The sequence below is a fragment of the Pholis gunnellus genome (assembly GCF_910591455.1).
Source record: "Pholis gunnellus genome assembly, chromosome: 8".
Classification (NCBI taxonomy): domain Eukaryota; kingdom Metazoa; phylum Chordata; class Actinopteri; order Perciformes; family Pholidae; genus Pholis; species Pholis gunnellus.
Window position 1 is genome coordinate 5058337 of NC_136534.1, and position 15455 is coordinate 5073791.

The 15455-nt window shown below is 42.9% G+C and overlaps 1 protein-coding gene across 1 annotated transcript; it reads right to left on the minus strand.

The window, feature by feature from the left end:
- Nucleotides 1-7518: 7518 nt before the first annotated feature.
- On the minus strand, nucleotides 7519-15305 carry tcaim (T cell activation inhibitor, mitochondrial). Its single transcript, XM_079164560.1, has 11 exons — nucleotides 15250-15305; nucleotides 14597-14696; nucleotides 13532-13664; nucleotides 12844-12994; nucleotides 12502-12757; nucleotides 11442-11564; nucleotides 11012-11109; nucleotides 10725-10816; nucleotides 10337-10569; nucleotides 9476-9607; nucleotides 7519-9208 (listed from the first exon to the last, which is right to left on the minus strand). The coding sequence occupies exons 2-11, from the start codon at nucleotides 14629-14631 to the stop codon at nucleotides 8983-8985; spliced, it is 1479 nt and encodes a 492-aa protein (XP_079020686.1). The 5' UTR covers nucleotides 14632-14696; nucleotides 15250-15305; the 3' UTR covers nucleotides 7519-8982.
- Between the last annotated feature and the right edge of the window lie 150 nt (nucleotides 15306-15455).

A 15455-nucleotide genomic window follows, 5' to 3' on the forward strand; every position in this document is an offset into this window, starting at 1 on the left:
GTCTTTTTCCTGCTCGCTCGCGAGTAGTTTTTCTTTTTGACAGTAAGTGGGCGGACCCAGTCTCACTTGTATCTCTACATATAATTGGTTAAAATCCTCGTCTTTGGATAAACCGGATATCACTCTGACTTTTCAGATTTTCAGATTGCACTACAGGTCAGGGGCAAATAATGTACATTTTACTGCACGGGTACTTTTACTTTCTGCACATAAAGTACATTTTGCTGATAATAACATACTTGACTAAGGTTTCGATTGCAGGTATTTTAATCATAGTGGATTATTGTTTCATCAGTATGTTATTAGTACGTTTACTGCAGTGAGGATCTGAATACTTTTTCATCCACTAATTACTTGTTAGTGATTTAAGTTGGGCAAACAGTTAATATACAAATAGTGGTCCCTAATCTCGGCTCCAGATCCTTGAGCGGGTCCAAATTGTTGCTCATATTATATCTCTTAACTTCTGTAAACACAACAGTATGATTAAATATGATCATCATGTTTTAATCAATTAAGATCAAAAAGTGTCTTTGAGCTGTTTGTCACAAGAGGTTTGACTATCAAACACACATTGTCTGTAATAGAATGATGGAGTGAATTTAAACCAATCTGAGCAACTTGACTTTAACACATTTTGTATTATTGTATTTAATAACGCTATTAAATTGAATTGAAAACCACCTCTATCAGACCTAGCATCTGCGTCAGAGTGATATCCGGTTTATTCAAAGACGAGGATTTTAACCAATTATATGTAGAGATACAAGTGAGACTGGGTCCGCCCACTTACTGTCAAAAAGAAAAACTACTCGCGAGCGAGCAGGAAAAAGACTCGCGAGCAAGCAGATTAAAGTTTTGCGAGCGAGCAGGTTTAAACTTCGCGAGCTAATTTTGCTCGCGCGAGACGGACTTTTTGTGATATAAAAGTGCTCGTCAAAGTAAAATACGCTAGCGGCTGTTTGATTTTCGCGCGCGCATGGATCTCATTTGCGCTCTCGGATTTTGACAGTGATTTGCCTTCATATGGTGCGTGTGGCGTTCAATGTACGTGTAACCCCCCTGCAGCTGTCGCTTTAGAGACAGTGCAGAATAGACAGAAATTAGGGGAATTATCAAATCTAATCTAGGTTCAATGAGGAGATTGGTGAATATGTCACTTGTTTGACTGCTACACAGACAAGAAATATCCACCCCGAATTACACGAAGCAACGTTTTTTTTACAAAGGTTTAATTAGGACACAATATAATAATCAATAGTACAACAACTTCACATTTCCAAACATCAAAGGGGTGTCCACGCATGTAGTATCAAAATCAACACAAACCTCTGAGATCTCAGGAATAAAATTAAATTGAAAAAAAATGATAAAAGAAAGAGTTCAGTTTTCAAATGTCCTACCGCCCCCCCTGTGCACAATGTCCAGTGAAATGGACTCCAGGTGAACTGCGATGTCCGATCGAGATGGAGATTCCCTCAGGTGAAGGTAGATGGTACGATGGATGGAGAGAGTGGTGACAGGCAGGAAGGTGGATGGACGACACCTCCGGTTCCAGCGAAGAAACGATACCAAAAAAAAAAACAGCCTATGCACATATGCAGGACAATAGTTCATTACTAAATTTACTCAACTGGGCCTGCAACCCGCATGGCTGTAAACATCACACACAATATAACTAATTAGCGAACGTACATAACTCAAGGCATTCAATTACAATCATTACATCTTCATGAATGGTTTTTTTTCCCTATCCTCTTCAGATTTATCCTGACTGGTTTTTTCTCTTCGTAAAATACAACTTACATACAAACTTACTCCTAAATATCGTCGAGCATTCATGCTAACAAAGCTGACATGCAACGGTAAAAGCATTGAACTTCAATTCACTCACCAGGATATCAAACGTTCTACGAATCTCCAGGCGAAACTACAGCTCTTCAGTGACTCGTCGTCTAACATTCAATATAAAGTTGTTAACTTTATTCTCTCAGAATCTATCTAATCTTTTTCCCTCCACAACAACTTCTACTATTCTAAAGCAGACGGAAAAAACAAAGATCCTCTAATAAAAAACGGATTATCACTTCAATCGATCTCTGTGTATGGAGAAACAAAGATCGTTTATTAAGGATAAGATTGACTCTCCTAGCATTCTTCTGTGTACAAAAAACGGCTATCTGACCACCTGTCGAACTCACTTAAAGGGACAGTAACATAGCTCCAAACATAATAATTAAGATCCAGATTAAATTATTATTCTGGTTACATACGGCTCGAGAAGGTCTTGTAAATAAATGATTCCGTATCGGCAGAATCGATAGCGCTCGTACAGGAAGTCATCATGATGTGATAACGGATCTTGGCGATCTCGAAGAACTCTCTCCCTATAAAACGCTAATCTAACTAATATCGCTTCCTCTTCGATGGGATCTCTGAGGAAGGGAGCTGACACTTTTTTCCGGGGGAGTGGCAGCTTATCCAGCGGATAGCTCAAGCCTGCGCTAGAGCAGGTTCAAGCATATGGATGTGTTGCTATGGTGATTTTGCCAAACTTGCTTCGAGGAACCGAAAAGCCTGATTTATGTAATCTCATCCTGAAAAATCCAGCTAACTCAGTTAGCCACGTACGAGGAATAGGGCCCAGGACAGGATCCCACACTGATCCTCTTAACATTAATAACAAAGTTAATTTCATGTCAAAATGAAATAAATACGTGAACAACAATGTGACTACATCCTGTATGGGTCACATTCTTCTAAAGATACAAATATTAATTTCCCCAGATATTAGTTTACATCACCGCAAATATGAATACAAAGCACATCACATGTATTTTACAGCATCCAAAATATGCTTTCCAGGTCAGATCAGAGTTGAATCACTGAATCCATGGAAATATTATAATGCATGTTTGATTCCTATATTTAAAAATGTTTGAAAATTATCATCCCACAAATATGAGTTGCTCTCAAGTGCATTCTTTAAAATTTTAAAGTGATATTCAGAGATTAATTTAGGGTTGTAATTGTTTTAGCCTGAACACATTGGTCAATTGTTATTGGGGTGGATATGTATAGATATGTTAATTTATTATAATCTTCTAATACATTAAGTATATGTACGTATGTATATGTACGTATATGTACGTATGTATATGTATGTAATATATGGGTGAAGGGGTCAGTTTGTGTTTTCTTCAGGATTTAGTTTGGTTCATTTAAAATGATCAAGATTAAATAACATTTACAATGCACCACCAGTAAACAACATTTTCCTTTATAATGTGTCAAATCTGGAGTCGGTTGTTTTAAAACAGTTATGTGAATAGCTCTGAAATGTAATAGTGTAGTTAGTTATGTTAGCAGGTTGTAATTAAGTTATTTTTAAACCTTTGTTCTAATTCTAACTGATGTAAAAAGAATGACTGAAAATACAGGTGGATGGACCATAATAAAACCAACAATAACAACTTAAAGTTAAAAGGAATTGTATTCACAATGTAATACAGTTCAACATAACATGTAACAATATGTTAGAAAATGAACAAGTACATTCAGCATTGTACATTCAGCATTATAGATGAGCATTCTACACTTTACATGTGTTTTAAAATAGTTTACACGTGTATAGTAAAGTATGCTCATCTATTTTAATGTTGAAATGTTTACATTATTGTAAATTATGCTGTGAAATGCCGAGCCGACAAGCTCCGCTCCGCCGAGTCTCCAAGTTCAGATGCAAAGTGTCAATCTGAGGTCCGCTGACCTTTTATAGCGTCGCGGTGGTGTCGTTTCCATGACATTTACTGAGGCACTCATGTGTTAATTTAAGCACAGCAAATGTGTAAACCATTCGCCGTCAAGTCAAGGCTCCGCTCCGCAGTCAACTGCCGACAGGCTCCGCTCCGCCCCGCTCCGCCGTCAACTGCCGACAGGCTCCGCTCCGCCCCGCTCCGCCGTCAACTGCCGACAGGCTCCGCTCCGCCCCGCTCCGCCGTCAACTGCCAGGCTCCGCTCCGCTCCTGCCGTCAACTGCCGAAAAGCTCCGCCCCGCCCTGCCCCGCTTCGGCCCGCCTTCAAGTGCAGACAGACTCGACGGGCTCCGCTCCGCCGTCTAGGGCCGACAGGCACGCGAAAAGCCGCCAAGCTCCGCCGAGCCACAAGCTCCGCCAGCACAGGCTGCACCGAGCAGACAACCTCCGCCAATGCCAACAAACTCCGCCGAATCCGACAAACTCCGCCGATGCCGACAGTCTCCTCCGATGCCGACAGGCTCCGCCAATGCCGACAAGCTCCACCGAGCCGACAGTTTCAGGAGACTGTCGGATCGGCGGTGCTGCTCCGCCGAGCCTGTCGCTCGGCGGAGCCTGTCGGACGTTCGGCGGATACTGTCGGATCGGCGGTGCCGCTCCGCCGAGCCTGACTCGGCGGAACCTGTCGGATCGGTGGAGCTGCTCCGCCGAGCGACAGGCTCGGCGGAGCCATGAAGGCAAGGCTCCGGCGTCGGGGCTCAAGGCTCCGCCGTCAAGGATCAGGCTTCGCCGTCTACACGCCATGAAGGCAAGGCTCCAGCGTCAAGGCACAAGGCTTCGCCGTCAAGGCTCAGGGCTCCGCTCCGCCGTCGAGTCAAGGCTCCGCTCGCTATAGCGCCGTGGTGTTGACGTTTCCATGACATTTACTGACGTATGCGCGTCCGTTGTCATGCACCCGATAGCAACAGAGACTCTGTTTTTATTTAAAAATCTAGAATTTAAAAATCTAGAATCATAGAAATGCTCATCAAAGCACTGAACTTCAAGCACTCTAATAAGAAAGAGTAACTTCTAGAATCATAGAAATGCTCATCAAAGCACTGAACTTCAAGCACTCTTGACGTTTCCATGACATTTACTGACGTATGCGCGTCCGTTGTCATGCACCCGATAGCAACAGAGACTCTGTTTTTATTTAAAAATCTAGAATTTAAAAATCTAGAATCATAGAAATGCTCATCAAAGCACTGAACTTCAAGCACTCTAATAAGAAAGAGTAACTTCTAGAATCATAGAAATGCTCATCAAAGCACTGAACTTTAAGCACTCTAATAAGAAAGAGTAACTTCTCCTCCTGGAGTAGAACATGATTTATCTGACCAAATAAGTGCTTCCCATGATACTGTGTTTTTAGTGGCAGCAGATGCAGTCCTGTATGTCTGTCCATTTACAGTCAGTGAATGTGTAACATAAATGATGCTAATTGTGAAATCTTTGTGCATGGATGACTTAAGTCCCTCGAGTATAAGATCAGCTTTCTTTAAAGAACCAATGTTCACATTGCCGACATTGTATTTTGTATTACAGTATATATCTGTATAGGAAGAGGGAGATTGGGAGCTTGTATGTCATATGTGATGAATATTTTCTTGTTGATACAACGCCAAAGTTAAGTCCCATTAATAAAAATATATATTAATAAAAATATATATATATATATATATATATATATATATATATATATATATATATATATACATAATCAATCAAGTTGTTGTCTTTTAATAGCTTTGCTTAGTTACACTGACATTCCGTGACTGTTCTTCCTTTTTGTGGGGTTCACCAGAGCTTTGTGTACATTATAGCCCAAACCTGAATGCTCTGCTATACCAAATTGTGAGAAAACAGAAAATCCAGAAAAAAGTATTTCCTATATTTTAAATTCAAAATACATGTATTTTGTTACATTTTCTGGCACCAGTATTTTGTATTTTGTATTTTGTTGTAATACATTTATTTGGGGGTATTTTGTATTTTGTATCAAAATACATTTTGATGTATTTTTGCCCATCTCTGGCACCGCGGACGCAGCAGAAGTGTGATTGGGTTTTCACCTCACTATACTATGATTTAAATCTTTTTTTCTGACATACTATACTAGACACACTTTTCTGACATGAGATAATATGGATTTTTACCACTTTTCCTCAAACTATACTATAAGATTTGTATAATTTACTTTAGGTTTTTGATGACTTTATAGCAGCCTCCACTAGGACTTCTTCTGCTACATGGTATTGTTTACATTATTAAGTTTAACTTTATTCGACATACTATTCTATGACTTTTTCATGACTTTTCATGGCATTCTATACTCTGATATTTTCATTCTGGCGATATACTACATTACGACTTTTATACTTTGGCTTTTTTCGACATACTATGACTTTGAAAAAAAGAATGTAGACAAACTAAATCATGACTTCAAATTGCAATACTTTGGCTTTTGCACAACTTTTGTGAACATACTACACTAGGACCATTTTTTGATTGTATTTGATAAACTATACTACGAGTTTTTTACAATATTATTATTGTACAGCATTATTTCATCACATCTTTGTGGCATACTTTATTTTTTTATGGCTTATCATATTGTTAGGCTATAAATGAACAACTCAACAGTAGCACGAGTGCGTGTACACAACTAGGCGCACTAGTCAGCGTGATGACCTTCCAGAGATGTGCTAGAAATAGAAATCAGAATTCCTTTGCTATCGTATACGACAGCGTAGACCTCGACTTTAGAAACTATCAAAATAGAACCACACATCTTAGAATCACTGATTTTAAATATATGCTATTATTTCTGCCTCCTAAAATAAAATAAATCTGCGTACAAATGTAGCGGTTACAGTATTTAAACTGCTGACAATGTCAGAAATAGGAGCATCATGTAACTAATGAAACTGCTGCTGTTACATAAGCGGAGATTAATTACGTAAACCATATTCAAGCAAGAGAAAATAAATCAACAGAATCATGGTTAACGCATTTACAACTTTATCACACAGCAAAGAAACAAAAAGTGCGTGTGGCCATTTAGCCTCTGACCGACCTCTTAAATAAAAAAATAAAAAAACCTAATGAATGTGTTGAGTGAAGAAGCACAGTGTGGTGGACTGGAGCTGGCAGGGGACTGGTCCTCGTCAAGTTGAACCCGTGTATAGTTCACTGTCCTGCTGAAGCTGGAGGAACATTTTGGGCCTTGAGGTGTGTAGATACTCATAATGTAAGAGCTGCTGATAATGTAATAGGTGTGCATAGTGTTATAACAATGTCATGATTGCATTTTGATGAGAGACGATGATACCAACGAACAGAGTATTTGACCGATTGTGCCAAATCTGACTAAATTTGGTCGAGGCCTTCCAGAGAGATCACGAACATGGGACGGACCATCACAATCCAGTAGGTTCATCCTCCAGGACGCAGAACAACCAACGCAGGACGTCTGACTGCAGCCTCGTTGTTTTGCTGCTGTAGGTTGTCGCTACATTCACACGCATGTGGTCACACACAGGTGCATCTCAGTGAATTAGAATATCATCGAAAAGTTAATTTATTACAATAATTCAATTCAAAAAGTGAAACTCATATATTATATAGATTCATTACACACAGGGTGATATGTTTAGTGTTTATTTCTTTTAATTTTGATGATTATGGCTTACAGCTAATGACAACCCAACATTCAGTACCTCAGAAAATTAGAATATTACATAAGACCAACGCGCTCCAGCCGCCATAGACGTCCAACCACCCGTCCATCCACAGTCCAGGTCTTTCTCACACTCAACAGGTGTCACAATAAACAGTCAAGTCTGATGTGAGCACTTTTATTTGAGAGGAACATTGTTGTTTCACAGCTGTGGTACCTTTACAAAGTCCAAACCCGCCTCCCAGTGTGTACAGTGCTTCGAGTGATACGAGAACTCAGGACTCAGAACTGCACAGCAGCATCTGAAATGTCCAAAACATCTCCATCCGGTGAAGCGTCCCACCATCGCACATCTGGATCACACAGTCCCGGTTGGTCCTTTCCCCTCTATATACACAACGCAACAACACAAGCCTGCAGAAGGGCTTTGTGAATGTTCCTGGATTGTCTGGCTAAGCAACGAGTCCTCCCATAGTTCTGTTTTTATGATCACATCAATTACAGTTACATTCACATGTATATAAATACAGTTGGATTTTCGGATTTAAATCAGCATTTCATACTACAACAGTAGCAATATTGATTATTTACGGGCATCAGTGTTCTCAGTGTCAGAACTCCAACGTCTGTACTTTCTGAAACAGAAACTTTGACAACTCCACCACCTCACGGTGTGATCAGGTGTGAAAGCAAGCTGGGTGTGAACTCCGCTCACAAGTTGCCGTTGTTTTTTTTATTCGTGGCACTAATACTTTGATTGCTTTCTCACGTGAACTGGCGAATGCCATGAATATCCTTCAGGACAGACGGTGTGGAGGCGTGCCGTTATTTTGCATATTTACAATTCATTGCGTCCCAGCTACGGCAGCAGGCTGTTCAGCCCGCCTTCCTCCAGTGTGGCCGTTCAGAACAGGAGACCTAAACGTGCTCTGAGTCCACTTAGATCAAATTTAGCGTACGGCTTTCCTTTTACATTTGAAGTTTCTATTGAGGTTTTCAGATGAAGCTTTGAATGTCCCCCACAAAAAAAAGAAAAAGCCTTGAATAAAATCCTCGTTTTGATAGTCTTTTCTGATTAAATCCACTTTCTCTAATAACTCGTCAATGCGTGCCTCTCTTTGTGTGCAGCGCGGGAGAGCAGGGAGTTTTTTGGACCTGAAGAAAAGCATGCTTTTTTTTCTCTTCTTCTTCTTCCTCCCTTGTCAATCATTTTGCGTCCCCTGAAGGGTCCTCACCCCCTGGGTTGGGAACCACTGACCTTAGCTGTCAAATTCTCCTATTTGGCTTCTCCGGTAATAAAGTGGATAAAGTGCTTCCTGGCTGTCAGCTTGAGTTACCCACTGAACATGAGATTTCCCTTGAGAACGAACAGAGATGAAATCTGGGGTGACCACCTGACATCTAAAATAACATCCTGTTAAAAGTTGTCTGAACAACATTAAATTGCTAAAAGAAGAAAAGAAAAGACATTCATTCCAACAGCTGGACTGACCGTGTCCCTCCAGCTCAGCTCTTCCAGTCCCAGGGGACACACAGGTCCCCGTCCTGCATGACTGAGTAGAAGTGAGAAACACAGATGTGGAGGCCCTGCATGAGGGGGGAGCGCTGCTCCGCCAGCCTGCTGCAGCACAGGATCATCTGGCTGGAGCTCACACTGGGCTCCTTGGACAGACTCCTCAGAGACAGACTCTGGAGACACAGCTTCACCACAGCCTCCTCCTCTGCCTGCAGCCTGGAGACACACACACACACACACACACACACACACACACACACACACACACACACACACACACACACACACACACACACACACACACACACACACACACACACACACACACACACACACACACACACACACACACACACAAAGCTGATGATGTATCATTAAGAGGAGGTGTACTACGGAACAACGGATGATCAGACAATCTTTTCATTTCATTTATTGACGTTTATTACTTTTCACAACTGTATTCATTCAAAGGGTTTGACTCACTGGTTTTTGCGTTGGGTGCGCTGCCGGGCCTCGGGGGCGTGGCTCTGGAGGAAGACCTGCAGCTTGGGGGGGTCAGCGTTGGTGGGGATAATGAAGTGCCCCATCTCATGAAGGCTGGGGTTGGAGCAGTCACTGTGAAGGACACAAACAACAGTTAAAGAAGCGGAGATTACAACTTCCGGTCTGACCTGCCGATTCTGTCCCATTCTGAAGAACTGGAACTGACAGCAAGGCTGCAGACTAACTTTTTTATGACAATAAGTTCAGTTTCATTTTATTTCCCGTTTATTTGAGAGGGACAAATACATCGAGAATTGCACAACACTTATCCAGCGTAGTGTATCGCAGCGTGTTTTGCTCCTGCTAATTTCCAATGCCCGTCCCCATAGTCAGTATAAACCATCAACACTTCTAAATGTTATCCTTTGACTTTCTTATTGTCATCTATTTGGATGAAAACACACGATTCCAAAAGATATGATAAATAAATAATTGTATCTATATTTAAATATGTGTTTGATTAAAAGTATTTGGAAGTTAAACAGGTCCTAATTACCTCTCTAACATCTATTTATGTTGCTGTGAAAACAAGTTTCTCACACAAGTGAGTATAACCTGGTAACGTTAGCCGTTAGCTCGGTTATAAGCAGAACTGTGCTAGGGAGAGACAGCATGTTGTGTGTGTGTGTGCTCAGTAAAACTATCCTAATAGGAAATAAGATCTGGCCGATCTGAAAAACCTGCGTTTTTACTCGGCTGCCGATCAATCGGTGCATCTTTGACGACAATGCCCTACTTAATAAAAATACACAGCAGCATGTCGTGTGTTTGAGGCGCTCGGAAGGTTATGGGACGGCGTACTTCTCCAACAACATGGTGAGCCCCTGCAGGCTCCGGGGGTGCAGGCGAAGGCGTCGGGACATCAGGCTCTTGTGGAAGGTGCTGAGGGTGCCGTAGTGCTCGGCGATGGACTGGACTGGTCTCAGCCTCTCCACGTGGACCACCTGAGTCCCGCCCAGGAGAAGGCTGATCCTCTCCTTCAGCCAGTCCGTCTGCTGCTGCAGGCTGCGATAGCTGGGCAGCTGCTCGAACAGCTGGAGACACACACACACACACACACACACACACACACACACACACACACACACACACACACACACACACACACACACAGGCAGAGGACGGCTCAGAGAAGACAAAGAGGAAACACAGAGAACACTCGGCGGCAGAAGCACTGCGGCTGCATTACTTTGGTCCACTGGTGATGGACGTCCATGGTTCCCAGCATGATGTGTCCAGAGGCGTTCATCCCGGACTGGTCAGCAAACACAACAGTGTGTCCTGGGGGAGGGGGGGGGGGGGGGAGCAGATTTAACACATTTGTAGTCCAAGTGGCATTGACCAATCACTTTGGATCAGGCTTTGGGTGAATGCAGGTCGGTGTGGAAAGCAAAGAAAAGCGGAAAGCCTCGGCCGAAATGGGAAAGTGCAATAAAATATCACATCGTGGGTATCATTATGAGCGAGGCTCCTTACCTTGCAGGTTGATCAGGGCCTCGGGGTTCTGCTGGGACAGTCGGCTCAGACTCTGCAGCTGACAGCACCTGTGGGACACTCCCCAGCTGCGCTGCCACCTGCACCACACAACTGATGTCACCGTCGTGGTAACATGTACACGTATACAGGCTTACATTAAAGCGCAACAGTCCCCATAAGAACCTTTACTGGTCTCTGTAGTGACTCACAATGCAGAGGAAAGCTTCAGACTGGGCTGACATCAGTACTTATTACGGCTCTACCGAATGTCGGGTTCTTTTTACATTCAAAGATTCTATTGAGGTTTTCAAATGAACCCTCAGAGTGACTCTCGTCATGTTTTATCATGTCGATCCCAGCTGACATTGGGCGAGTAGACACGTTCAAGTTGCTCCCACAGCCCTTAATAAGAGTTAGAGGCAGACAGTACCTGATATCGGACAGATCAAATTTGTGACACAGCTCCTTCTTCAGCCTGTTCAGCTCTTCCCGCCGAGGAAGACTAGCGCTGTGCTTCTTCGTCGCCTCGGGCTCGTTGTTTCTCAGCCACAAGCTGACAAAGAAAAGGCAACACGAAATCAATCTTGGAATTCTATAAAACTACTAAAAATCTTAAATCTAAAATCACCTCAGCTTCTTCAAGTGTCTTTCAGCCCATTGCTTTGCTTATATAGCCCATAACTTCACTATTTTTGCAGTGAAAAAGCTCAACAAACCCACTGTCCACTAGCTGCTCGTTATCAAACAGCTGACAGACCCAGGAAAGATTCAATCACGCTCAACTCAGCAACTAAAAAACAAGCGGTGTGTGTGACTGACTGAAGATATTAGGACAAAGGGTAATACCGTTGATATGCACGGTGCACGAGAAAAGCATCCAGTTTGCTTTTCTAGTGCGTGTGCACTTGTAGTGTGCACAAGTCACACATTTTGGGCTGCACACGTCATACCATGAATTGGCCTTTAGCGACTACCTGGGGAACACAGTGGAGCATTTACAAGCTAAAGAGACAGATACGTTGCTTAGGAGTCGGTAGAGACCAACAACAGAGCTACTGAATCATCAGGTGGACACAAATCAACCAACAATATTGCTCCGTATCCGTTGGACATGTAAAGAGTTTGCCAACAGCAGGGTGAATGGCTGAAAGCCGGCCAAACTTCACATATTCACTATTGGTCCGCGAGGTGTTTACTTCTCGTGATTAATCAACAGTCCTCTCTGGAATAGCTTGACACCATATTTAAAGGAATAGTTTCAGAGAGTGGGATGAGAAGATGTGCGCGTTAACTACAGAACGGTTAGCCTAGCTTAGCATGAAGACTGGAAGCGGGGGAAACCAGTTGGCCTGGCTCTGTCCAAAGTTCATACAAGCACGCTGTAAAGTTGAATCTACAGACGGACAGAAATGTAAGAAACAACAGCTCTATTCGTGATGTACTGCATGCACGTGAGTTGAGCTGCAGAGCTGAGGTCCAGTGTTACTAACATGAGTGCAGGCTCCACTCTCCTGGCCTGCTGCAGCTCCTCCTCGGGGTCTCTGAATCCAGTGAAGGTGTAGTAGCTCTTGTCCCACTTGATGGGTCTGTAGAAAGGCAGCCCGGCCCCAGGTGGACTCTTAGATGTCTCCGCACTTGCCTTCGGCCCCTTCATGTGCTCCACGGGCAGGCTGCAGGACTTCAGCACGTTGGTCACCGTGCTCAACACGTCGTTTGTGTGCAGGGTGAAACTCACTGACCGGAACCCTGCGAAACCAGGGCGGGAGCTATGTTAAGATTTGTAAAGACGGAACTTGGGAATATCATGAGCCGTGTTTGAGGGGAAACTGTACCCGAGTTGAGGAGGTCCGGCTGCACATCGCTGCTGTCCTTCGTGTCCCGGACGTAAAAAGTGAGCTTCATTGGCTGAAGTGAGCGGGAGCCGGGCTTCTGCAGGTTGTCCAGATAGCCATTCAGCCTCTTTAACGAATTCTCATTCACTTCCTGTGAAACGCAACATTGAATGTAACACAGTCTGGTGAAGCCTCCCTCTCTGCATGGTGAGAATTAGTCCTGTGGTCTGACAGACTGCTGTCCTTTACGGCAAAGCACTACAGCTGGCTGTGGCCCTGTTCACACGTGGCATTAACATGCGTCTTGGGTGATCCGATCACAAGGAGACCGCTCTAAGTGCATCAGTACACACCTGGCATTAGACTGCAGGTGACCACTTGTGATGGGATCTCACTTCCACATTCAGAATGTGGTCTGAGTGATCGGATCTCAATGCCTTTTGGGTGCATTCACACTTCTACATAAAGCTGTCCACTTGTGACCAGATCAGCCCGAGACACATGTGATGCGAGGTCTGAACATGGCCTGTGTTGGTGGTGTGGTCCTGTTGCTACAAACACAGACACGCAACACTACTGACAATCTGAACACCTTGGAACGCCTCACGTCAGTCTACCGATAGTTCAATCACGCAACAGTATATTTATCTGGATTCTAAACAATTCACGATACATAAGAGAGACCTACCCGTTCTCTGGGATATTGGCCGAAGAAGTCAGGATGGACTGCAAAATAAAACGGTCTGAGTGCGTTGACAGCATCGGCCCCTGACAGAGCTCTCTGATGGACTAAATGTGTGGCCACATGTTTCCTCTTCAGCCTGCAGAGGGAAAGAAATATGGAAATGAACTGTCATCGGTGGTATTATGTTGATTGCTGATCAATCTAGCGCTTGCTTTTCAACCAACTGTTTACGCTCAATGTTTTCAGGGATGGAAACTCATCACGGGTGAAAGAAGGTGACAAAGATCCGAAGTTGAACCCCCCTCGGGGACGTCCGGGATCAACACTTTATAAATATCAGCTTTAATATGAGGATGTAGTGGATAAACTGACCCTAGAATTAATGAAATCTTACCGCTACCAAATTATGTAAGATTAGAGCACTTAAAGAGAGAGCGCAGAGTATTAATGTGCAATGCATCCACTATTCAATAAAGGTCATCATTATGCACAACAAACAGCAACAACTCACATTGAAAACACAGCTCATGTTGTATTTTGGCAGAGGGCCTATCCTCAACCATGAATTAGTCTCATCTTGCAAAACTAATCCAAAAGCAAATTGCTTATTTACATCATCGACACAAATCACACAAATGACCTATTTTAGGTTTTTTTTAAAAGGTGACAAGTTTGCATCAATGATTTTGACATAACATTTTTTTTCTTGCAACTTAAGTGTATCCTGATTAATAATGATGCTTTTTGTGTTTTATATTGGAAACAGGGTCCTAATATATGTATATATAGTACTGTAGTTAGTTGTTACTCATCTTAACCGTGCATCTAATTATACATGGTGACATAATGTCACTGAGTCATCTGACTTACTTAACATTTAATCAAAGAATCAGTACGTCTGGCCAACACTCTACCACACATTTTAGATAGATAGCCGTGGAATTAGCTACATTGATGAATCCTTAAATCTTGGCCTTTCGTCTAGCGTCATGATATGAACTTAAAGCTTAAGATGACACAGCTACAGTTCAACAAACACCATCACACAACGTGTCAAAGCACTGTTACCTGATGGTGTATCTCAGGAGGGAGTTGACAGACATTGCTGATGCAGCAGTCAACAGATGAGCATCAGATCATGGCCTCTGCAGCGAGTCCATCAGCAGTCCTGTTATCAGAGGACGTGATTTGACACAGTAGAGCTTTCAGCAGTATCCATTCATTCAAAGGAACTTTGAAGAAGAACTTCAGGCAGCCAGGACCAAAATGATCAACTTTGCACCACAAAGGGAAATACATTTTAAAGTGTATCTGTTGAGTCTTCAATGATAAATACACCTTCTACACTAAATATCCAACTAATAAGCAGTTTGGGCTCCTTTGTTTTTAGCTGCTGTGTAGGCTAACTTGGCTAATAGTAGTAGCATGTATCCCTATGTATGACACACAATGCACTCATCAACAACAAATATCAAATAAAGGCAAAATAACCACAGTGAGAAGGTTTGTTTGTTTACGTTCTGTGACTTCTACTCAATGACAGCAACAAAACATGGCTCCTGTTAGCTTCTCCAGCTAGCATACTAAGTATTAGCAGTGTGGGGGGAATGGGCCGTCAACTGTCACTGTCTACCCATAGCGAGGCGGACATAAGTTACAAGTAAGGGTGGTTGTTAAATGGCTCACTGACAACAAACAGGAAGGTAACTCTGTGCCCTCACCGTGGGACCGCTAGCTTTACTGAGCCGCTCTGTTGACATTTTCTTTCTTCTTCTACTTCTTGTTCTGACGAAGCGGCCGCGCCATTCCGCCCCCTGCTGGACTCGAGGAGCGATACGTGTCGGCGGCGAGTGATAGCATTTTATCCAGATTTAATAACATTGGAGAGTTTTATTTGTTTTAAAAGATGACCAGTTAAATGACCTGT